At 51.1% G+C, this 25,547-nt stretch overlaps 1 protein-coding gene across 2 annotated transcripts in view; it reads left to right on the top strand.

The window, feature by feature from the left end:
- LOC144161840 (uncharacterized) overlaps positions 1 to 25,547 on the top strand; it is an 81,788-nt gene that overhangs the window by 52,222 nt on the left and 4,019 nt on the right. Inside the window, exons 2-3 of one of the 2 annotated variants that reach the window (XM_077692431.1) lie at positions 8,535 to 8,602; positions 8,688 to 8,849. In XM_077692431.1, the coding sequence (XP_077548557.1) occupies positions 8,585 to 8,602; positions 8,688 to 8,849 (180 nt within the window). In that variant the 5' untranslated portion in view covers positions 8,535 to 8,584. The remainder of the gene's footprint in view (positions 1 to 8,534; positions 8,603 to 8,687; positions 8,850 to 25,547) is intronic. The other variant, XM_077692430.1, reaches the window with a different exon arrangement.

A 25,547-nucleotide genomic window follows, 5' to 3' on the forward strand; every position in this document is an offset into this window, starting at 1 on the left:
GTGTATGTGTTTAATGAAAAGGTGTATGTAGGTACATTTATATATCTTTGTAGTATTTATTATTTCATTGTTTGTTTTTATTACGCTATATTTATGTACGTATTAAAGGGGTACTGACACAAAATTTTGAAGGCGAGATAATTTCGGAGATAGATTTCTGTGAACACATATACATCATCTGCAAAATCTCAGCGGCGAATACAGCCTAGAACATATTTAAAGTCAATTTTATGGTGTGCGAAACGCAATCGAGCAGCCAGCAGAAGACTACGCGCAATCGACATCCCGAGGATATTGTCACGTAGCCAAGGACGAAGCAGTTGTTTGGAAAAGAAACAAGTTTATTGGAGCGAACTTGTGCTCCCCTAACAACTGAAAAGAATACAGAGGCGGCGAAGCAGTGGTCAACAAAGTGACGTTACGTGCGTCGGCGAGCGTCGCAGAATCGAATGCCCTGGCGTCTGCTCTGCAGGCTTTTTATCTTTCGGCGCGCGTGGTTCTGGAACCATCGATTCGCATCGAGAACATAGTAGATCCAAGAAGATTATTCCGGGCTGTTCACGTTAGATCGGAATGCTCTCCCTATCACAACAGATAACACATGCGGCACAGAAAGAAGGAATGGAACACGCGCTTCCCTTGGCACGGAGATAACACAGACCGGCGCAGCCGGGCGGTAAAAGCAAAACACAAATAAACAAACCCAATGTATGGTTCGCGGCATTACCCCCCCTCTAAGAGTGCATCGACCCGATGCTAACATAAGCGACAGTCCGAAAATAAAAATAAAAGTTCGTCATCGTCCGTAGAAAGGTTTTAAGCGAACCACGTGGACGACTTCGGGCCGCGTACGTCGTCGTGATGTGCCGGAGTCACCATCGGAGATCACTTCGTAGGTAAGTTGGCCAACACGTCGTAGAATCTTGTAGGGTCCGAAATACCGTCGCAGGAGCTTCTCACTGAGTCCGCGTCGTCGGATGGGAGTCCAAACCCACACACGGTCCCCTGGGCGGTACTCGGCGTCTCGGCGTCGGAGGTTGTAGCGGCCGGCATCCACCAGCTGCTGGTCCCTTATACGAACTCGAGCGAGCTGGCGGGCCTCCTCCGCACGTTGAAGGTATCCTTGGACGTCGGCGTTGAGGTCGTCGTCTTCTAGATGCGGAAGCATGGCGTCGAGCATCGTAGTCGGTCGTCTTCCGTAGACAAGCTCGAACGGTGTCATCTGCGTAGTTTCCTGCGTCGCTGTATTGTACGCAAACGTGACATACGGGAGGACTTCGTCCCAAGTCTTATGTTCAACGTCGACGTACATGGACAGCATATCCGCAATCGTCTTGTTCAGACGTTCCGTTAGTCCGTTCGTTTGGGGGTGGTACGCCGTCGTTCTTCGGTGATCCGTGTTGCTGTAGCGTAAGATTCCTTGCATCAGCTCCGCGGTAAAGGCCGTTCCGCGGTCCGTGATTAAGACTTCAGGGGCTCCATGTCGCAGCACAACTTGGTTTATAAAGAACTTGGCGACTTCTTGTGCAGTCCCCCGCGGAAGAGCGGCGGTCTCTGCGTAGCGCGTCATGTAGTCTGTCGCTACGACAATCCACTTGTTCTGCGATCGTGACGTCGGGAACGGGCCTAGGAGGTCCATTCCAATCTGTTGAAAGGGCCTCGACGGGACGGTGATCGGTTGTAGAAGTCCGGCGGGTCTTGTCGGCGGCGTTTTTCGTCGCTGGCAGTCCCGGCAACTCCGAACGTAGTGGGTGACGTCGGATGTAAGGCGGGGCCAGAAGTACTTCGCCTTAATTTTTGCAATAGTGCGAGCTGTGCCGAGATGTCCGGAAGACGGGTCGTCGTGGGACGCTTCCAAAATTTCGTCACGAAGGTCTGCGGGGATGACAAGTAGATAATTCGTTCTTGTTCCGGGGCTGAAATTCTTCTTCACGAGGACGGAGTTTTTAAGGCTGAATGCTGGTAAGTTACGCTTGAACGCTCTAGGCACGGCGACGTTTCGTCCTTCGAGGTAGTCGATCATTACGCGCAAGTCGGGGTCGGCACGCTGCTGGGCGGCTAGGTCGCTCTCCGTAACAACCCCGAAGAACGCGCTGTCTTCATCGGAGTCTTGTGGTGGCGGGTCGACAGGGGCGCGGGACAGGCAGTCGGCGTCGGAGTGTTTCCTCCCGGATTTGTAAACGATTGTAACGTCGAACTCTTGCAGGCGCAGACTCCACCGCCCAAGACGGCCAGAGGGGTCCTTCAAATTGGCGAGCCAACACAGCGCATGATGGTCTGTTACAACCTTGAACGGTCTGCCATACACGTATGGGCGAAATTTTGAGATGGCCCATATAATAGCCAAGCACTCTTTTTCGGAGGCAGAGTAGTTTTTCTCCTCCTTCGACAAACCACGGCTGGCATAGGCGATTACGTTTTCGCACCCGCTTTGTTTTTGGACAAGGACGGCACCCAAGCCTATATCACTGGCGTCCGTGTGTATTTCCGTGTCGGCGTTTTCGTCGAAATGCGCGAGCACGGGCGGGCTTTGCAGATGTTTTTGCAGCTCGCAGAATGCCTTTTCTTGGTCGTCTTCCCAGCTGAAAGGGGTGCTGTCTTTCGTCAAGCGCGTGAGCGGCTCTGCAATGCGTGCGAAGTTTGCGACGAAGCGCCGGTAGTATGCGCACAGTCCAAGAAACCTGCGCACGCCCTTCTTATCTTTCGGCCTTGGGAAGTTCGCTATGGCTGAAGTTTTCAACGGGTCAGGCAGGACTCCCGCGGCGTTGACGACATGGCCCAAAAACTTCAGTTCCTCGTACGCGAAGCGGCACTTTTCAGGCTTCAGCGTTAACCCCGACGTACGGATGGCCTCGAGTACAGACTGCAACCTTGCGAGGTGTTCGTCGAAAGTCCTAGAGAATACCACAACGTCGTCGAGGTATACGAGGCAGGTGTGCCACTTCAGGCCAGCTAGCACAGTGTCCATGACTCTTTGGAACGTTGCTGGTGCCGTGCATAGCCCAAACGGCATCACCTTGAACTCGTATAGGCCATCCGGGGTTATGAATGCAGTCTTCTCTCGATCTCTCTCGTCCACTTCAATTTGCCAGTAGCCTGTCTTCAGATCCATCGATGAGAAATACCTCGCATGGCAGAGGTGGTCGAGGGCGTCGTCGATTCGTGGCAGGGGGTACACGTCCTTTTTGGTGATCTTGTTCAATCGCCGGTAGTCAACGCAGAACCTCAGTGTGCCGTCTTTTTTCTTCACGAGTACGACCGGCGCAGCCCACGGACTTTTTGATGGCTGTATAATGTCGCCGTTGAGCATGTCGTCGACTTGAGTCCGGATGGCTTCACGCTCGTGGGAAGAGACGCGGTACGGTGACTGTCGGGTAGGTCGTGCTCCATCCTCGGTTATTATCCGGTGCTTCGCCAGAGGTGTTTGACGTAACTTTGAGTTCGACGAAAAACACTCGCTGTAGCGACGCAGCAAAGCCAATAACTTGTTCCTTTCATCTTGCGGTAGCGCCGGATTCACGTCGAAGGGGTGCGGAAGCTTGGTGGTATCGTCGGGTGCGCGTTCAAAGTCGGCGACTGCTAACACGTCGCTTGCTTGTTGACTTTCTTCGACGAACGCAATTGCAGCGCCCTTGTTTAAATGCTGGTACTCCTCGGTGAAATTGGTGACCAAAACGTGGGCTTTGCGCTGCTTAAACCGTGCAATGCCTCTTGCGACAGACACACCGCGGTCAAGAAGCAACCTTTGGTCACTCTCCACGATAGCGTCGACGTCGGGAGCAGCACCTTCACAGTGGACGGTGATCATCAAGCTTGCGCGGGGTGGCAGGGTGACGTGATCATCGGCGATCCTTACAGCTGCACGGTGTTCGGGGTTCGATTCCGGCGTCATGGAGTGGTCGCAGGAAAAAGTTATCGACTTCGTCTGCAGATCGATTATTGCGCCGTTGTCCGTCAAAAAGTCCATTCCGAGAATTACGTCGCGGGAGCAGTTGGGCAAAACGACGAACACCGCAGGGTACGTCGTGCCGTCTATGGTGACGCGCGATGTGCACGTTCCACTTGGCGTCACGAGGTGGCCTCCTGCTGTGCGTATGTGCGGACCATCCCATCTGGTCATAACTTTCTTCAGTTTAGACGCAAATGGTCCGCTCATTACCGAATAGTCAGCTCCCGTGTCTACGAGGGCGACTACGTCAAAGCCGTCGATGGACACCTTGACGTCAGACGCAGTCTTCCTCGAGTTCCGGGTTCGTCGGGGCGTCGTATCTCGGCTTGTGCGTGTTGGCGGTCGGGCACTGTGCGTCGTCGTTGTCGTCGTCTTCTCAACGGACGTCTCGGTCAGGTCGGGTACGCGTCGCGGCGTATAGCTGTCGTCGTGTTCGGGAGTCTCGTCAGGGTTAGGTCGGGTCGTCTTGATGAGGGCATGTCGTGAATCATTGTCTTCACCGCGTCCTTGCGTCGTTGGAGGGTTTCCAGTTTTTCGCCGTAGAGCAACTTCACCTCCAGAAGTTGCTGCTTTTAGTTTCCCCCGCGTGGGCTGGGGGACCTTCCACGGGCGAAGTCAGCGTTGCTACGGCGGTTCGGCGATTGGTATGGGTAGGGCGACGGCGAACGGTTGAAACCTGCTGGTCGACGGCTGATGTTGGACAGGTACTCTTCGATGTCCGATGGGCGCTGGCCAGTTCGGGGGCGGGGTGCGTCGACGGAGAACCCTCGCAAACCGAGCCTCCTGTAGGGGCAGCGACGGTAGACGTGGTCGGCCTCTCCGCAGTGGTAGCACAGCGGACGATTGTCTGACGTTCGCCACACGTCGGTCTTCCTTGGGGCAGGGGGTTGCGCCGCAGGTGGTCGGGCCGGCGAGAGGGGACGACGGTACGGAGCCTCGTGACGATAGGGTGCAGGTGGGCGAGGGCGATGTACAGCAGCTGCGTAGGTCATGGCTTGCGGCTCGCGAGGTGCTACTGGCGTCGTTGAAGTTCCCAGCGCTTGCTGCACTTCTTCTCTAATGACGTCGGTAAGAGAAGCGACTTGTGGTTGCGGCGGCGTCGGTAGCAGTTTCCGCAGCTCCTCCCTCACTATTTCGCGGATAGTCTCGCGTAGGCTGTCGGCCGGGATCCGCGTGCTGCCAAAGTCGTTCGCATTGGCCGCGCCAACAAAGTTGCGGTCATACTGCTTAGCACGCATCTCGAGGGCTTTCTCAATGGTGCTGGCTTCGGTAACGAATTCGGCGACGGTTTTGGGCGGATTTCGGACAAGTCCGGCAAACAGTTCCTCCTTCACTCCGCGCATTAAGAATCGCAACTTCTTTTCTTCCGTCATTTCGGGATCCGCGCGGCGAAATAGTTGCTTCATCTCCTCAACGAAGATCAAGACGCCTTCATTGGGGTGTTGCGTGCGCGTTTCCAACAAAAGGGCGGCTCTTTCTTTCCGCACGACGGTAGTGAAGGTCTTAGTGAACTCGCTTTTGAACTGAGCCCAGTTTGTCAAGGAGCTCTCGTGGTTCTCGAACCAAGTGCGAGCCGAATCTTCCAAGTAAAAGAAAACATGCCGGAACGTTTCTGCGTCGTCCCACCTGTTGAATTTCCGGACGCGCTCCAGTTTCTCCAACCATTCTTCTGGGTCTTCTGCGGGGGCTCCTCGGAATGATGGCGGTTCCCGGGGCTGCTGCAGAACGACTGGAGGATTGGCTTGGTTGAGCATGGTGCTGGTTGCGACGTTTTTCTTCTTCGTCTTCTCCGGTAGTAGACCGAACTCGGGTGGTAAATCTTGCACGCGGAGGCTGGCTCTTGTTGGACTGGCTTGGCGACTTCCAGAGGTTGTAGTGGGCATGAAGGGTGCGTACCCCGCACCTCCACCAGATGTCACGTAGCCAAGGACGAAGCAGTTGTTTGGAAAAGAAACAAGTTTATTGGAGCGAACTTGTGCTCCCCTAACAACTGAAAAGAATACAGAGGCGGCGAAGCAGTGGTCAACAAAGTGACGTTACGTGCGTCGGCGAGCGTCGCAGAATCGAATGCCCTGGCGTCTGCTCTGCAGGCTTTTTATCTTTCGGCGCGCGTGGTTCTGGAACCATCGATTCGCATCGAGAACATAGTAGATCCAAGAAGATTATTCCGGGCTGTTCACGTTAGATCGGAATGCTCTCCCTATCACAACAGATAACACATGCGGCACAGAAAGAAGGAATGGAACACGCGCTTCCCTTGGCACGGAGATAACACAGACCGGCGCAGCCGGGCGGTAAAAGCAAAACACAAATAAACAAACCCAATGTATGGTTCGCGGCAATATTTTGTAAACAAACAACGTCCAAACACGTCACGAGTTTGTGTTTGCCGCTTCCGCACTGCCGACGTTTTTCGCCGGCTCGCCCGGCTCGCCGCTCCAATCGGAGGGCCGGAGGGCGGAGCTTCTGCTCTCGTGAACGAACGACCCGATCGTTGGTGGCGGAGGCGCTGTGATTTCGTCAGCTCATCGGGCAGCTGGCCGCGACCAAAGTTATACAGCGATTCCAGGCACTCTGTCTCTATTACTTTTTATTTACATTGGGCGCGAACACGCGCCGGAGACACGAAAAGCCCACTGAGCGAACCGCGCGGTTGCTGTGCAGGCGGCGGCCACGGCCGCGAAGTGGCCCAGGCCGGCGCAGGTAGCTCGAGTGATAGCTTATTACCGCTGCACGAAACTGTACCCAAGTGACAGCTTATATGAAAAAGGAATTAATGATGCGATGGCGGGTTGCATTAAAAATTGTCATCTGCTTCGCTTACGAGAGCGGCAATCGAATATCCGCCGCAGTGCTCAGCCGAACACATCTGTAGGCGGACCTGTAGGCAGACCGGCCGGCTGCTCCCAGCGCGCGTCTTGCCACCCACTCTCTCGAGCGTCGCGCGTCGTTCTCTAGCCGCGGCAGCATTTGCTATCGCAGCGCCTGCTTCACGTCCACGGTCGCTTTCTAATTAAGCGGCTCACGAGATCAGTACGTGGGGGCATTCACAGAAACTGCCGGCGATGCGGATTCGACAGTGCTACGGCAGCTCTGCTGTGTGATATCCCTCCGACGGTCACGTGGTCAGCTTTGTTCACACAAAATCCATCGTTTCGCGACACCCGCTGAAACCGAAACTGCGACTGGCCGCATTGAAAATGCCTCTAATTAAACAACCGTCGCACGCTGAAGCAAATGAGGCTTCTACAGGTGATAAGTAGGTCACTAGCTACTTATCGCAACAAAAAAAAAAACAAGTTGCAAAATTTTTGTGACAGTGCCCCTTTAAGGCATGCATATCGCTTCTTTTCCTGTCGCTTGTGTCTCCAGGCTGTCTGGTGGGGGGGGCTACTCAAGCGGCTATTACAGTGACATTTTGCCTCAGCACCATTGCGACTTCTAATTGTCAAAAGTTCAATGTGGACAAACCAGGCTATACGATTGCGCTGGTACAACGGTCGAGGGCCGAGAAAGAGCTCCCCGTTGGCGGTGTTCGGATCACCGCTGCGGGCTCGGTCATCGTCTCCTACGCTGAGAGCTAGTTTCATTGATGACGGCGCGCCCTGTGTATGCCACAGCGCGTGTGAGAGAAAATGAACCTTACTTCACCAACTCAGCTCCGAGCCGCGAGGTATGGTGTTCCGTGATTCAGGTAAGGTGGTGGGCTTGGCGTGGCCCGTTCTGTTTATAGAGTCCCTCTACAAAGCTCCCGCAGGGAGCCGTAGTTCTATTTCGCCGTGAGCACCTCCCTCGCGTTGCCATCGTCCATGGTGACTGCGGGCCTTGCTGACGATGATAGTGGACGCTGTCATGATGCTGATGATAATAGCTGTGTCCCTACATGCGCACTGCAGCAAAAATCGTGCCTCAAGAATTCGAACTTTAGTCCTGAAAATTAACAGTCGTTTGGTGGAGACGCGCCGCGCCCGCCCTCTACCATATAAAGAGATCAGGATGTAGACGTAATATTTACGCTTTTAAAATAATTGGAAAAATAAACTACCAATGCCTAGTTGAATTGGAATTTTCTTTTCACACTTACTTTCTGTCGCTTCTTTTGGCTGCACTTTTCCCCTTTGTTCGTCTACTTTCTTTTTCGACGTACACTTCCGTGACCGTCTTGCTCGCTCGAATTTGCCTTGGATGTGTTGTAGGCTGGCAACCTCGAAAATGGAACATGCCCACTTGCGAGATTGCCCTTTGGAAATGCAAAATTCTGGAATGGCCTTTCTTTAACGGCATCAAAAAACGGGGCATTGAGTCGAGATACTAAAAGAAAAAGTCGCGAGATCACAGGAATCCTACCCATAACGCTAGTCGAGTAGCCGGCCCGTCAAATTGGCGGCGGACACAACCTCTCTAGCTGTGGCAAAAACTTAGACGAGAGGCTAGCCTCGGAGCAAATAATATTGCTTCTTGGCGTCAAGATCGTGTTCTTTATTTTCCTTCTTCTTCCTATACTCTTAGGAGCAATTTAAATCGGCCCTCCCTGAGCGTTATTTATTTATTCGTTCAGAGGCCAATGCCCTTCTCTGATGCGCAGTCTATGAACGTTGAGAAGAAGAAGACGCAGCAGAGGAAGCACAGCCGGCCATGTCCAGCGAGGATGAGGTCAATTCTGTTTCCCCCGTCTTCTCAAACGGCTCGTCCGTTGGTCATTGTACAATAGCGGTACATATTCCTTCCACTCCTGCAGATGCCCGATCCGTGGAGCGGCGTTTCGGACAAGGCGCCGTGGACCGCCTCGCCGACGGCCATGTGGTTCGAAGATCCCGAGCTGTCGCCGCCCGGCTTGATTGAGCAGTTGCTGCACAACCCCAGGGCCTTGACTCTGCCCCCCGCGTGGACATTCTACTCGGTAAGCGTACGCCCGCGTAGGGTGACACTGTGAAGGGTTTATACGAAGCTGCGTCTAATCTCACGGCAGCCGTTAGAATTACCTCCGCGAAATTCTCACGGCAGTTTCCATAAAAGCTGGCTGGCCTAAAATTCGCTGACTAATATTGCGTCCCAACGTAACCTAACGTAACATAACCTCACCGAACCTAGCGTGACCTAACCTAACGCGTCGTAACCTACCCAAATTCAGCCCAACTGCAACAAACCTAATCTGACCCAGCCCAACGACACAGAACACAACCCATATTAAACGTAATTCAACCCATTCTAGAAGTCCTGTGCGTCGATCTCTTCATATAGTAAGAACCAGAGTAAAAAAAATTATTAGCAAAGTCCCGATGACCGAAAAATTCTTAAAGCTAAAAAAATACATCTCTATGTCGTATTCGAACCTGAGCTTTTTTGTTTTAAAACCAAGCACTATACCACAGCGCTCCAGGGGCAGCCGCGAACGCGGCTGTTTAGGGAATATTTATCCCATAGAATCTCGGCGTAGCGTGGTTAGCCAGTAAGAGGCGACTGCCGCTGAGATTTTTCTGACGGTAATTCTCACGGTCAGTGCCGGGATAATAGACACTACCTTTATACTAACTCCACAATGGGCTGTTGGAAGGAATGCTTGCCCGGCACCATGCGCATGACGTCAAGGGCATGGCGCGAGGCGCGGGGCGGGAGAGCTTTATTCTCTTTGCAGTGCGGTACACGTGCGAGTGCCGGAGAGTGTCCCACATCCTCCCCTCTCTAAAAAGGTCACGCTTCAAACCGCGATGGCGGAATTATGCACTGGCCACTCTTGCTGTGACAATGGTCACTGCTTGTGCACAATGGGTTCCGCGGGACTGTCTCTTGTTGCTGCAACTCGCTGGCACGCTGAGGCATTGCGACCAGGTGAGTTCTGTTGCGGCGAACAGATCCATAATCCGTGTCGGCCCAGTAGGCCCTCGGCTCATCCGCATCCTCTTTGACCGTGCCAATTTTTTTAAGCTCCACTATCCATACGTCAGTATCGGGGTCCAAGTCCGGAAGGTCTCGTGCCCCATGCCGGATGTCGAAGTGGCGCTGTTGCTTTTTCCTGCTTTCAGCCTCGTATGCCCTCAGCCTGTCTCTGTCCGGGAGGCAGGGGACTAGGCTGTCCGCAGAAGCTGGCAAAGTAGTGCGGAGTACCCATTAGGAGCTCAGCGGGAGAGTGCCCGTTCTTGAGCGGGCTCGTCCTGTACGCCAAAGGCATTTTGTAGGCATTGCCCGTCTTCTCGAGGGAGCCCTTGATCACTTTTACGGCAGCTTCCGCGAGCCCGTTGGTTTGAGGGTGCCGGGGACTCGATGTCACGTGTTTAAAACCGTATTCTTTGGCGAAGGCTGCAAACGGTGAGTCAGGTCCCTTTGAAAATTGTGGACCGTTGTCACTGACGACCACTTCGGGGATTCCATGCCTTGCAAAAACTGACTTGCAGTGAGTTACCACTGCCCTCGCAGTCAGACTTGAGTTTGGCCAACTCGGGATACCTCGAGTAGTAGTCAGTGACGATTAGCCACCATGCCCCTCCAATGAAGACGAGGTCGACGCCGACTCGCTGCCAAGGCCTGTCGGGAAATTCTGTCGGCTGCAGCGGCATCTTCCGGTTAGGAAGATTGTCCCCGCTCGAAGAAGAATTTATTGCCCTTCACGTCTGCCCACTCAAAAATCGTAAAAAGAGGCATTGCCACCTCGGCACTCAGGAACGCCCTCACTAGGTCGTGCTCTCATCAAGTAGGGGTCAGCTTTTCCGCGCAAGCTGAGAGGTTGACAAGGGCTGGTTTTCCTGAACATTTGTTGTTCAATGTGTGTGAGACCCTCCTGAAGGAAATGCGCAGCCAAAACCCTACAAAAGAACGCCAAGTGATCGACCGGAAGAAGTTGACAGTGATCCCCTACGTTCATGGTGTTTCCCACCGGCTAAAAAAGGCTGCAGCACGAGCCGGAGTGACCGTTGTGTTTAGTGCACCGAACAAACTAAGTGGGTTGTGCGCCAGAGTTAACGGAGAAGGAACTGGCACCAAGATCTGCTTGAAGAACCACGCCCAGCGTTTCGTTGAATGCTCGTCCGGTGTAGTCTATGACATTCCGTTGTCCTGTGATAAATCATACACGGGCCAAACAGGGCGGTGTCTGAACGATAGGCTGCGAGAACACGCAAACACAGTGAAAAATAAAACGGGCAGTAATTTGGCTCTTCACTGTGCGGAATGTGCGGATCGTAAATGTACCCCTCTTTTCGAGCAGACACGTGTGCTAAGAAAGTATAAAGGAAAAAGTGCTAGAGAAATCTACGAAGCACATGTCATCCACAAGCAGGGGGTTTCATCTGTCAGTAAGGCATCCATTGAATTGTTGGAAAAAGAACTTAGTTATCTTGATCACTGAATGTTATTTTCGCACATGCGCCTTGTGTATTCGTTGAATGTTTGTCTCCCTTTCTTTCTTTTCGTGGTTTCCGAGGGTATATATTCCGCCACGGCGAAATAAAACTCGTTGTTGTTAGTCAGCGCCCAGTCTTGTCACGTTCTTTTGTCCCGTTTTAGCGCTGTTTTTCTATATTCCGGTTAGGCCTGTGCTGGAGGCAGGTCCGGCAGGACTTGGCAAGATTCTCGATGTCGGTGTCAATCTTAGGCCACCAGACAGCATTTCTAGCTCTCGAACTGCACTTGTCGATGCCGAAATGGCCTTCGTGCAGTACGCGGAGAGCAGACTCCTGTAGCTTTTTGGGCACGACTATCCGAAAGCCACGCATCAGGATGTCGTCGGCTTCGGTGATGCTGTCCCTTATGCGGCCAGAATTCCTTAAGGTTTTGTTTGAGGTCGCGACGGCTCGGCCAACCCTTCTGCGTGAATGCGCGGAGCTGGCGGTAAAGTTAGTCGCGTTGTTGCTCCAGTTTCAGTTCGTCTAAGGAAGGTGGTGGAACTTGGAGCGTAGATAACAGCTGACCCACGTGTCCTTCAATCTCTCTCTCGAGCTCATTCGTCTCGCCGTGGCTTACGGGAGACCTCGATAGGGCATCAGCTGCGGTCAGTTCTTTACCGGGGACGTAAACGACCTCGTATGCGTAACGCATTAAGCGCATCCGCATCCTCTGTAGACGAGGCGTTAAGTCGTCGATGGGTTTTGAGCCAAAAAGCGCAACTAGGGGGTTGTGGTCGGTCTCAAGGCAAAACCTCATCCCGAAGACGTAGTCACGGAACTTCTCGCATGCCCAGACGAGAGAGAGACCTTCCTTTTCAATCTTAGGGTATCGACGTTCTCTTTCCGTAAGTACTCGAGAGGCATAGGCGATAACAGCGAAGTGGCCGTTCTCTTGCTTTTGGCGCAATACGGCGCCGAGACCGTAGGACGATGGATCCGCTGTGATCTTCGTCGGCCTGTCGTTGTTGTACACGGCTAGAACTGGGCTTGATGAGAGCAGTTTCTTCCATTTGCTGAATGCATCCTCTTGTGCGGCCTCCCAGGCGAACTCCTGCTTTGAAGACAGCATGCTGGACAGGGGCTGGAGAAGTTCGGCCATGTTCGGTACGAAACGACCGAGGTAAGTCGCCATGCCCAATAGCCGTCGAAGTTCAGTCTTGGAAGTTGGCCTAGGCATTTCTGTGATGGCTTTGAGTTTTCTCTCATCAGGTCGAACATGGTTGTTCTCGATGACGTACCCTAAGTACGAGATTTTCGTGACGCCAAACTGACATTTTCCCTTGTTTAGCGTTACACCGGCGCGTCAAATCCGCTCGAGAGTACTTTGGAGTCGCTCATCGTGTTCCTGCTTGGTCGAAACTTAAATGAGAATGTCGTCTATGTGACAGGCGACCCCATGGAGGCCTTGCAGAATGTCACTCATGCGTCGTTGGAAGTGTTCAGGAGCAGAGCAGATGCCGAAGGGTAGACGATTGAAGCAAAAACGACCAAAGGGCGTTATAAAGGTCGTGATCAATTTGCTTCTCTTAGTCAGCGGGATCTACCAAAAACCCGAGTTTGCGTCGATTTTCGAGAACCATGCGGCTCCTCGATGCATGCCAATGGTGTGATTAACAGCTGGGATCGGATGCCACTCGCGGAGTACAGAGCTGTTTAGTTTCGTGTAGTCTACACAAATGCGGAGTGCCCCCCCGAAGGCTTGAGTACGACGACCATTGACGCGCACCATGCTGGTGGTTGCGTGACAGGAGTAATTACGCAAACTTCCTTCATTCGTTGTAGCTCTGACCTGGTTTTTTCGTGGAGGGGAAGTGGTACCCGTCTTGGAGACGTCAGGGCAAACGGAGTTGCGTCAGGTTGGAGCACGATGTCATACTCCTGTTGTAGCTTTCCGAGCCCTTGGAAGACGTCGGGAAAGTCCCTTTCGACGTTTAAATCCAAAACAGTGTTCACAGACGGTAACAAACCAAGGTTGGTGATGGCTGATTTGCCAAGTAGGGCTGTGCGCAGACCAGGTAAGATGTAGACGTTTTCCACGCTTTCTCGGCCGTTGAGCTTGAAATGAAGCCTTGCCAGTCCCGAGATGCGCAGAGTCTTTCCATCTGGACCCTGAAGCATCCGGTCGGGGTTAGTCAGAACGACGTGCTTGAAGAGCTGTCGGAATTGTCGCTCCGGGATAAGTCTCGTCCGCTCCCGTGTCGATTTTGAAGACCGGGGTCTGTGACTCGACGAGGGGAGAGACTTCCCACTTGGATGAAGCCGTCGTCGCCATGAGTCCCAGGAAACCTGGCTTCTGCTCGATGTTCGGAAGAGCATTTGCTGAGCGGCAGACGGTTGAGAAATGGCCCTTTTCCCCGCACTTCTGGCAGACGCAGTCTTTGGCCGGACAGATGGCCCTCGTGTGACGCTCTTTGCCACACCAGCCGCATGATTTCTTGAAGCCCCTCGTGTGGTGTGTGGTTGGGGGTGGTGTTGCAACTGGGTCTTTAGCGGGTCTACTCCGCCGTCCTTTCAGAGCGTCGAGGTTGACTGCTTCCTTTGGCGTGCCCGATAAGAGTTCTGCCTGCTTCTGTTGGACTGCTTCATTCTGACGAGTGATGGTTAAAGCCTTCATTAGGTCTAGGCTGGGGTCAAGCTGCAGAGTTTGCGACAGTTTATGGTTCTTGAGGCCCACGACTAGTCTGTCTCGAATTAACTCTTTTCGCAGAGCTCCCCGTAGTTAAAAGAATATGCTAGTGCGTGTAGGGCTGTTGCGAAATCTTCGATGGACTCACCATCGAGCTGGACTCGGGTGTTGAATTTCGCCCGCTCGTAGATGATGTTTCCCCTAGGTATGAAGTAGTCCTCGAAGCCTTTAAGCACTGCGTCGAAGTTCTGCTCGTCAGTGGTCAGCTTGAAGGTATTAAAGATGTCCTCTGCCTGGGGTCCCATGAGGTAGACCAGTGCATCCACCTGGCATTCTTTGGGTCGATCGCTGAGCCGTGACGCAGCCTGGTAGCGGAGGAAACTTCTCTTCCATTGGGGGCAGTCTGACGGTGAGAAGGTGAACGGGTCAGGTGCCGTGATCTGGAACGAGGCAGCGCTGCCGTTGTTGTTGGCCATCGAGGATGAGTCGCTCGCGAAGGTCGCAGGCAGGTCTGTAGTCGAGGGAAGGCACGCAGACGAGGCAGAAGCGGCTTCAGAACGAGGGTTGGTTGGGTGTGCTGACGTGTCGTTCAGGCGGAGAGCAGCGGTCAGCACATCCCGCTTCTGGCACCATGTTGGAAGGAATGCTTGCCCGACACCACGCGCATGACGTCAATGGCATGGCGTGAGGCGCGGGGCGGGAGAGCTTTATTCTCTTTGCAGTGCTGTACACGTGCGAGTGCTGGAGAGAGTCCCACATGGGCCGGCGTTATGGCTTCAAAATAGCGCTAATCACATAGTGCTCCTGCAGTCGAAGCACTTACTGTACCTCACCCGCGCGGTGGCTCAGTGGCCGAAACGTCGCGCTGGTGAGCCCAAGGACGCGGGTTAGATCCCAGCCGCGGTGGCTGTTTTTCCGCTGTCGGGAGGCCCTCACCCTTAAAAAAGGTCGTGGCACTTACAGAGCACTAACCAGTTACTTGTCCCAGTATAAACTGGCACTTACAGGGCACTAACCAGTTACTTGTCCCAGTATAAACTTGGTACTTAGTTGATTTTACTAACTGGCCATGCATAATCTACGCGTAGCAATGTGGATCGGCTGAGCATGCAGCGCGACATAGACACATTCAACAGTGCATATATCACACTTAGACAACCAATGTGAGCATATCAGCATGCAGATTTGCAAAAACTTTTTAATCGTGATTTGGAGTTGGAAAAGTGCTGTAGTTATTACGTTCAATATTTCATAGAATTTTGTTAGTCAGTGAATGTTGGTATCAAACAAGCAGCAGTTACTAAGTGCACGGTCTAGACTAGTTACGGTTCCACACTTAGTGGCAGGACCTACGTACCGTTCTGGGGCAGTAAATTTTGTAAGGAGTTAGTAAATACAGCCGTCACTACCATTTTACGAGCTTTTTTTTGTAAAGAGTGAAGGCTGGTGTCGAGATTTCGGCGCACGTTCAAGATCCCCAGGTGGTGTAAATTAGTCCGGAGTGCTCCACTATGGCGCGCCTCGTAGCCCAGTTGTGCGTCAAACCCCGGAATCATCGGAACGGGGGTGCAGGTTAACTGCTGCAAGATCACGCCAGTAAACGCTTATCGGCTATGTAAAATGAGCCCAGTACTATTAGTTACAAACGGTACAAGGGTGCCGCTTATTTTTGTTACGTTATAAAGTATATTTGGGGATGCGTCTGACCTTGACGTGTATCCGTATATGCACTAGACTGACAGAGCGTGTGTGGAGACGGGTGACGTCAAGCCGTCCTGGCTGCGGTGGTGCTGCATTCGCACCGCCGCCTCTGCCTGACGCACCTGTCGTCTGACTTCTCTGCGCATCCCATCACCGCTCGTGCGCATGTAATGGAGTGTGATTGAGTAGGCGGCAAAATAGGATGGAATGGAGATGACGGCAATGAAATGCTAATACTGGTGCAAAACAAGAGGAGCGACAGGCAGCCAATGCCACTGCTAAGGAACTTCTGGTACACTGCATCTAAAGCAAGCAAGCATGACCACCAAGACAGTTGGAATACAAAGCACGGTTGGCGTGGTGTGCGAGGGGCATGCAAGAAACGCCAAGTCGCGGGCTTCCAAGCAGAAGCAAAGCGTTCGCATCCGGGCGAGCTGCCACCCACTAATGAATCTTCCATTAATAATTTTTCTTCGTGGCCCAGGCAAACCTTTTCTTGTGGCTATAGCCATCATTGTACGTGCCTTTTAGTTGCAATAAAGTACACTGATAACTAACTACACTAGTTATATTTTAGCCCAGCAGTACTTTATCCAAGCACACAAGCTTGAACGGTGACATTTCGCGTGATTGGAAAAGTCCCACACAAAAGAAATGTCATCGTAAAGGGCGAAACCTGCTTCAGGAAAAACAATGAAATTGAGAAAGTGAGGCGTCTACAGGCCACTTCTCGCGCTGAGAGCTGCGATTCAAGCTCTCGTCATTGCCCTGAGCTTTCCCCATTTCCCCTGAGCTTTCACCTTAGGTGCGCCCGTTCTCCGTAAGCTGCTGCGACCGGTCGAGAGGACATCGGCCTTCTTCCGAGACGTATCTCGAGCGCGCGGAGGACACTGCTCTAATTTACACCGCTCGAGCAAGGCGTGCGCTTTCGTTCTCGGCCTCTTCGAGGTCCGCTGAGACCCGGCGTAAATCGTGCGCGCGGCGCTGCAACTCGGAAGGCGCGCATGGGAGCCCTTGCCGCACTTTTTTGCGACACTGTCTGTAAGCGAACACCAGAGGGTGTTTTCGCTCTTGTTTCCGGCTGTCAAGGCCAAGCTATGTACGGGCGGCCTGGTCTCAACAGACGGCTCAACCCCAGGCGACACCGGAATGGCTACAAGCTTGGCTGGCCGTTGCTCGACATCGAGTATCTGAGTTGGAGGTGGAACGCTAGCGACTCGCTTTATGGCGTCGTCGTTAAGCTTAGCTGCACCGTGAAAACCCTCCATTGTCTCGACTGCCGGCTCTGCCCCAGTGTAGCTCGGTTCTGAACTCGCGTCCGGAGAAACACCTTTCGTTTCAACGGACTCGTGTTGCCTCCTTTCGCTAACGTCACGGTTTTGGCTTTCCCGCGGAACCTCGTTAGCCTCTGAACTGCGCGCGTTCGGGTCAGTAGCGGTTTTCAAGGCCTCCCGTGAACATGAGCACTCCGAACACGATGCTAAAACATCTCCGCTCACTGTAGGGTCCTTACACAGTGGACTTACGCTGCCCTTTGTCGTGAACCTCCGGAAATGCACCACCCTCGCTATCTGTCTGAGTCTCGCCATTCCTCTCAGAGGTGGCGACACTAATCTTACTTGAGCCTTTTGCAGCGAGCCCAGCTGATTCTTTCCACGGCAGTTTCTAGAAATTGTACCCCTTTTCGCGTAACAGCTGATCCGACCTGTTCGAGAATAGGTACCTGTATTCCGGAAGAAGTTGTGGGGATACTGCCGCCTGCGTGACAAGTTCACCAAACGGACCTCCGATGCTGACCTTAGCAATCGCAGGCGCACGTTTCCTGCCGCTACGGCCTGCTTCACCCAAACACTCTGTCCCGTCAGCTGATCCGGTTCAACGTACGAAGGGTGGATCATGTCTACCGTCGCCGCGGAGTCGCGAAGAACTCGGCATGCTTTACCGTTGACCACTAGCTCACGTGCGTACGGCTCCAGAAACTGCCTGCTGTCCTCACTCCGATCTAGCACGTGAAAGACGAGTTTTCCCTTCTTGCAACCCGCGGCGAAATGTCCCGTCTCGCCGCAGTTGTAACACGCAGCCTGTCTGCGCGCTTCAAAAGCTTTCTTTCTGCGCTGCTCCTCAGCGTCTACGCTCTTTTCGTTTTCGCGGCCAGTTTCACTATCCACTAAAACGACTTTGCGAGCTCCACCGTCTTCCTGGGTAGCTCTGCCTTTCGGCCCTGACTTATTAGGCCTCGGCCTGAACTCTTTTTGGCCGTCTTTTGGACCCTGCGCACCTCGACGTGCGACGAACTCGTCGGCTAGCTGAACTGCCTGATCCACAGTATTTACCCCTGGCCTGTCTTGCACCCAAAGTCTCAGGTTTTCTGGTATACGGCGGTAAAACTGCTCCAGACCGAAGCACTCAACTACCTTGTCGTGCTCTCCGAAAGCCTTTGCCTCTTTGAACCACTCTTCCATGTTAGCCCTCAGCTTATAGGCGAACTCCGAGTACGACTCGCCCTTAGCTTTCTCGGCTTCACGGAACTTCTGGCGAAACGCCTCTGCTGACAGCCTGTATTTACGCAGGAGGCTCGACTTGACTTTCTCGTAGTCCTCCGCCTCCTCCTTTGGCAAGCGGGCCATCACGTCGGATGCCTCACCTGGCAAAAGCGTAAGCAGCTTTTGCGGCCATGAGTCTAGGCTAAACTGGGCCCTCTCGCACGTACGCTCAAAGTTGACCAAAAAAAGACCGATGTCTTCTCCTACCTTGTAGGGTCGCATTAGGTCACTCATTCGTAACGTAGGTCGCTCAGTCGCCGCAGTCTGCACGCCATGGCGCGCTGCTGTCACACTCACGCCTAGATCGAGATGCCTCGATCTCTAGACGCTTCATTTCCAGCTCATGCTGTCGCTTTCTTTCCTCCTGCTCGAGTAGCAGTCTCTCGTGCGCTCTTCTCTTTTCCTCCTGTTGTTTTATTTCCTCGCGTTCCTGTTTCTGCCTCTCAAACTACTGTTCTCGCTTTTTCTCCTCGCGTTCCTCACGCTGGCGCTCAGCCTCTGCCTCTGCAGCCTGACGTTTCGCGGTCTCCCTGCCATTGATCCGCTCAATGCATTCCGACAGCTCATCATCAGCCCCAACAGCCAGTATGGTCTGTATCAGCTCTGGTTTTCTCAGCGCGTCCGAAACATCCAAGCGCAACTCTTTTTCAAGCTTTAACAACTGCGGTTTTTTCAACGCCTTCAAATTAATGGTCGGTCTAGAGTACTGCTTTCCCACTGCTCCAAAAATGTTTTGCGCGAATAACCCACGCGACAAAAACTCACGCCCTACCAGCTATCCTCAGAAGCCTGGTAAAACTCAGTGAAGAAAAGTCCCGTACTCACCCTTGACCGCCGGGAATTCTGCAAAGTCCGAAGCCGCCTCGACGTCCGTGGTGTTGGATCTCGCACCGCTGGCTCCAGGTGTTACGAAGTTGCCATCCGACCGCTGCCAACCAGTTGTTGCAAAGTTGTCATCCCACAGCTGACAACCCGTTGTTGCGTACGGGAAGGCCGACCCGACCCGAGCTCCGTCGCCTCCGATGTACGTGTGGTAGCGTGGTTTGAAGCGAGCGGCCAGCCAATGTTGCAGCCGTGAAGAAGTCCAGAAGCTGTAGGCAAAACGTAACTGTTTACTTCATAGCGAGAGGTGAGCCGAAGCCAAAGAACAATGCCCCGTCGGGCGAGGTTACAGTACATGACTCGAGCAGAGTGACAGCATTGATTCACTGCTCAAACAAGAATTAACTATAGCGCTTGGGGGGGGGGGGGGGGCTATTTATACCCAAAGCGCCAACGGTCAAAACAAGCGTTCCCTCTAGATTGTGCACCCGACACTAACGGCAGAAACATACACAACACTCTTTCCAGAGTTCGTTTATTAGTCGGTAAGCGGAGCACGCGGAGTCCGAGAGAGGGGAGAGAGGTCTCCGCAGCGGACGCGGGGCTTCCGTGTCCTTGGGCAAGTCTCGGCGTGTTGCGTCGGCACGCCACCGAAGCTTAATCACGCCGATAACGAGGCGCCACCGATCCAGGCGTGTGGCGATGCGTTTGAATTGTCGGCTGCAAGCGTGAGTCACCGACAGAATGGCCTGCTTGAATGGCGATGATGATGATTACTATTGGTTTCCCCTTTGTAGCGAGGTGATGACATGTCATCTTACCAAAAAAGACTAATATGCATGTTTGACACTCTTGGTTTAATACTAGCGCTGCCTAGGGCAGGCACAAAAAGCTTATCAGGCACAAAATACCTTTTTTTTCCTGTTACAGGTCTTAACTGTCCTAGGCAATATTCCCCTCTCTGCTTTTCGTCCACCAGCATTCTAATCTTCTTTTCGTCCCCTCGACAACCTTGAAGTTAACTTCCTCTGTGATACCCTTAAATCCTAGGGCTTCTGGAAGCCGAATATTCCCTTCATGTAGATTTGGATGGATACCCTCACATTCTAACACTATGTGCCGCATAATTTTTGTTTCTTTTCCGCAGACCACGCATGCCCCATCATTTTGTGAATACTTCCCCACAAAACTCTTCGTTCGCAGACAACCTGCTCTGGCCTCAAAAAGCAAAGCACTGCCCTGGGAATTATCGTAGAAATTTTCCTTTCTGATCTCAGCCCTGTACATTTCTAACGACGTTTTAGCTTCCATTTTCTCCCTCCATTTATCCGTTTCAATCTGCCTTGCCTCTTTTTTGGTTACCTTGGCTGTTTTGGATTCTCCGCTGTTCTTTCCGTATTTCATCGTTAGCCTTCTAGTCTTTCTTAACCACTGTGTGTCCACGCTTTTCAAGTATAGGTACCTAAAAACCTTAGCTGCCCATTTTCGTTGATCCATTGCTCTCGACCTCATCTCAAAGCATATTTTACTCTGTGCTTCTCTAACTTCAAACGACGCCCCGCCCATATCTCCCTGAACTGCTTTGTTACTTGTTTTTCCATGCGCGCCTAAGGCCAAACGTCCCACCGTTCTCTGGTTTACTTCCAGGCCTGATAGGACGTCTGATTTTAAGCAGAGTACAGCATTCGCAAACGTGAGACCCGGAACCATTACTCCTTTCCACATTCTTCTTACTACTTCATATCTGTTATACCCCCACAGAGTTCTAAGCTTCATTATATCTGCGTTCGCTTTCCCTTAACCTTAAGTTGCACCTCGTGAGTTCTTAAGTAGTTATCCCCTTCGTTTATCCACACTCCCAAATATTTATATTCCTTCACTCTAGGTAATTCGCCTTCCTGGATAGACACTACATCAGTGGTAGCGTCATTGAAAACCATTCCTGATTTTTCTGCACTGAAATCTAACCCGAGGTCGGTGGCTTCCTGGCCGCTAATATTTATTAGCCGCTGCATATCGCTTTGGTTATCAGCTAAAAGAACAATGTCGTCTGCGTATAACATTCCCGGAATATGCTGTTGTACCACTTCGCCTTGCAGCATATGGGTTAGACTAAACCCTACTTGACTTTCTTCCAGTTTCTTTTCTAACCCTGCCATGTAAAGCATGAACAGTATTGGGCTCAAAGGGCATCCCTGTTACAGTCCCCGATGAAAGGCGCACGTAGTGGAGGCTTCGCTGCACAGCCGAGGAGTGTTGAAGCAAAGCCCAGCGGCGGGCTGAGTCGTAATACCAGATTCACCGATAGAGGGTGCAGCGGTCTCACCTCCGTCGGCCTCTCATCCCAGAAACTGCCCAAGCAACCGCGGACGTCCGTTGGACGTCCGAAATGCAGCCGAACATCCAATGCCCAGCTTGGACGGCCACTGTACGTCCATGTTTGGATGTACAGTTTCGGACGCACAGGGGACATCCAGACACGGATGTACAAGTCCGAATGACCTCCTCCAATGGACGTACAAAGTTACTACGAAGCATCAAATACCGGCTTAAACTGAATGTAAAAGCAAAAACGAAAAAGCTACTTTGCTTTTCAATTAAAAAGATTTCGTACATCAACACCCTGACTTGTATATTGCAAGTTTCATCTGCACATTTCTGTAATCAAGACATTTTTTTTTTACTTTTTTGAAGCAACTCACAGTCTCCACCGGTTATCTGTTTGGAAAAGGATATATAAGAATGGAGAACAGCTAACGAATCATGTGAAGCAAGTTCACTGTGTTCATGTATGCCTGTCTGCCCGGTAGTGTGTTGGCCTCGTGCACTGCAGTATTCATTGTAGGAACTTCTCGTTATGCGATTCTGGAAATTTTTACTGAACATCCAAAATACATGCGATTTCGGACTTCCGACGGGATGTATGGAAGTTTTAAATCCGGACGTCCCTCGCACGTACATGGTACGTCCATCGGCGCTAAAACGGGCGTCATACGGACGTCCGCTGGAGCCGGAATGGACGTACGGTGGCCTGCCGACGGACGTCCGGTGGTTGCTTGGGTGGCTCCCAGACCCACCGATAGAGGGTGCAGTGGTCCCGCAGGGGCGGCTTCCTCTCCCTTACGCTAGAGGAAAGAGAGGGGAGGGAGCCTCCCACCGCTTGCGTTTTGCTGCCAATGCCTTTGAGCGAACCGACCGTAGAATTTGCGCTGCGATAGCTCTGCTGTTCTCGGCCGAGCGCCCGTTGGCGTTCGAGCCGACACAAAACCACAACTCGCTGTTTCAGCAGATTTCACACTGGGTGGAACTGGGTTTAATTTTTCTTTGCATTTTATTTCTGAAGCTCGCGGTGCACTACCTTTTCTTACATTTTTTTTTTATTTGTGAGGCACGTGCTGTGAAACGCGCCAGCCAGTTGAGATTTAAGAGCCAGAATTTTTGCGCCGCATTTCTGGCCTGGTGTTTCTCGCGGTAAAAACAAGTTTTCAAGCGGCAGTATTCTCCATCTGTGATTCCATTATTGCATACGCATGCACACTCGGCCTTAATTGGATACCTCAGTTATGGTTTTCGCCCCTTGGGATGTCCGAGATTTATTTATTTATTTATTTATTTATTTTCAAATACCCTCAAGCAGGGTTCGCACAGGTCCTTGAAAACCTTGAAAACCCTTGAATTTAGAAGTGTCAATTTCAAGGCCTGGAAAGTCCTGGAATTTTTAAATGGTCCTTGAAAACCCTTGATTTTTCCGGAGAGAATCAATGGCCCTGTCTTTTCACAAGAATTTAAAGTGTTTGTCGTTGATTTTAGGTGTTAACAAATGTAAAAAAACATTGTAACAATCAAGTTTCAGCGTATTGCGTGAAATTACAAGTTTGGTAGATTTTCATTATTACGAGGCAACATTAGCAGCAGGCACTTGTCAATCCAATCTGCATCACGATACAATCCAGTGAAAGCCAGCTTCTGTTTTCTATCTTGCATCTTCCATCTAGTCTATGGACACTTGCTCATTGCGTGTTTGCTGTTCCTCATACGCTTCAAACTTTGCTTTTACGTGAAAATGGTGGACGTGTACATAGTTCATCCTGCCTTGAAGCAACACTTGCTCGATTTAATTTCAGCTGATATTCTTGCTGACAAAGCAGGAGATGCACGCAGCATGAACTAAGTTTTGAAATTAAACAGTCTCAGGAAAACACAAAGAAAAAAAAACTCTAAATACCAGCCATGAAATAAAAAAAATGAAGCTGGGGGAGCATTTACGAACCCGTTAGCACCTATCAAAATGTGCACTAATGTGCTTAGATATTGTGCAATAAAAAAACTTTTGCATTGTGTTGGAAAAGTTATAAATAATCCCAGATAAAACATTAGATGGGGACCTTGAAAATGTGTTTTGTGGTCCTTGAAAGTCCTTGAAAACCCTTGAATTTTTGCTTTTGAAGCCTGTACGAACCCTGTCAAGGTCACTGGGGATATTACAGAGGGGAGTGGGGAAAATTGTACAATAAACAAGTAGCACAGCATATGATGCGGACATAAGACCATGTCGAAAACAATCAAGAAAATATTACCGTTTTAAACATGAAAATCAGACCTATGAAACATCAGAAAAATGCGCAAGAAGGGCAGCTTTGAATAGCTTGTTATCATGTATTGACACTAGCGGTTCAGGAAGGCGATTCCATTCACTCACCGTGCGGGGTAAAAATGAATGATAAAATGCGTTTGTTTTGCAGGAGAACGGCGCAACTTTGTAGCGATGATCGACGCGGCGTGATATGTAAGACGGGGCAGATAACAGAAAATCGCGAAGATGCGCGTGGAAATAAATTTTGTGAAACAAAGATAATCGAAGCATCTTGCGGCGCAACGACAGGTTAGGCAGAAACAATATTGATTTCATAGAAGACACACTAGCAGTGCGATGATAGTTCGACAGTATGAAACGAGCCGAGCGGTTCTGGATTGCTTCTGCCCTGGTAACTAGAAATTCGTGGGCTGGGTCCCATATTGAGGCCGCATACTCTAGCTTTGGGCGAATAAGTGTTTTATAGAGTTGTAGCTTTAGGCTTGAAGAAATTGACGAAAAGTTGCGCTTCAAGTACCCTAATAAGCGGTTAGCATTGTTTGATACATACGTAACGTGTGGATCCCATGAAAGATTATTTGAAATATCGACTCCTAGGTACTTGTAAGAGCTTACGACGTCAAGAGTATGTTTCTGTAGGGTATAGGTTGAGGAAGGTGCATTGGTGCGTGATACATGCATTACTTTGCATTTATTAATGTTCAATGTCATCACCCATTCGCTGCACCATGAAGATACAGCGTTTAGGTCTGACTGAAGTGCTAGATAATCGTTAGCGTTTCTTATTTCACGATAAATGACACAGTCATCAGCGAAGAGGTTAATAGAAGAATGCACACGAGATGGGAGGTCGTTAATATAAATTAGGAAAAGGAGCGGACCAAGGACCAACCCCTGTGGAACTCCCGAAAGAACTGGGGACAAAGAAGAGTCGAAATGATTAACGGTTACAAATTGAAAGCGGTTAGTAAGAAAACAACGCAACCAGGCAAGTACACTAGTATCAAGGTTTAGCTTACTTAACTTCAGAAGCAAAAGCTTATGCGAGACCTTGTCGAACGCTTTGCTGAAGTCAAGAAATATGCAGTCAACTGCAGCGCCACGATCAAGAATGCTATGGAGGGAATGAGTAAAGCATGCTAGCTGAGTTTCGCACGAATAATGTTTGCGGAAGCCATGTTGTGATCTGTGGAAAAAGGAATGACCGTCCAAGTGTGCCGCAATTTGAGATGATATAATGTGTTCAAGGATTTTACATGAGATGCAAGTTAGAGAAATAGGTCGGTAGTTATTGATGTGTTGCTTAGAACCGGATTTATGAACCGGAATCACCTTTCCGATTTTCCAATCTCTTGGAAGAATGCCACGTTCGAGAGATTGTTGAAAAATTTTAGTCAAGATAATTGATGAACACATTTTGGTGTTTTTGAGAAACTTTGAATTGATATTATCGACACCGGAAGCAGAAGACAGCTTTAAGGTATCAATCACTCTAGAAACACCAACTGGGTCAATAACAATAGGAGGCATTGAACAAAACTTAGAATCACTAACATTTGCATCAGCAGAACAATCGCTAACTGAGAAGGATTTCGAAAAAAAAATCATTAAAAGCAGAACAACAGGCAAGGTGTCGCCATCAACAGGACTGATAGTGATATCGTCCTCCTTTTCCCCTCCCATAACACGCCAAAATTGGCGCGGATTAGTACGGAGCATCGACGGTAATGTTCGTTTAAAGAAGAAATCCTTAGCTTCATGCACAACACGAATGTAATTCGAGTTGGCGCGGCGATAAGCTCGCCATCGTTCCGGCTGGTGTGTACGCTTGGCAACGCGAAACATTCGTTTTTTCTTGTTGGCGAGTTTAGATAGTGTCCTATTGTACCAGGGTGCTCGATTATTTTTTATCGTGCGCATGGGAACATACTTA

The sequence above is a fragment of the Haemaphysalis longicornis genome, unplaced genomic scaffold, assembly GCF_048455015.1.
Source record: "Haemaphysalis longicornis isolate Haplotype H1 unplaced genomic scaffold, Haemaphysalis longicornis Haplotype H1 scaffold_12, whole genome shotgun sequence".
NCBI classification, from domain to species: domain Eukaryota; kingdom Metazoa; phylum Arthropoda; class Arachnida; order Ixodida; family Ixodidae; genus Haemaphysalis; species Haemaphysalis longicornis.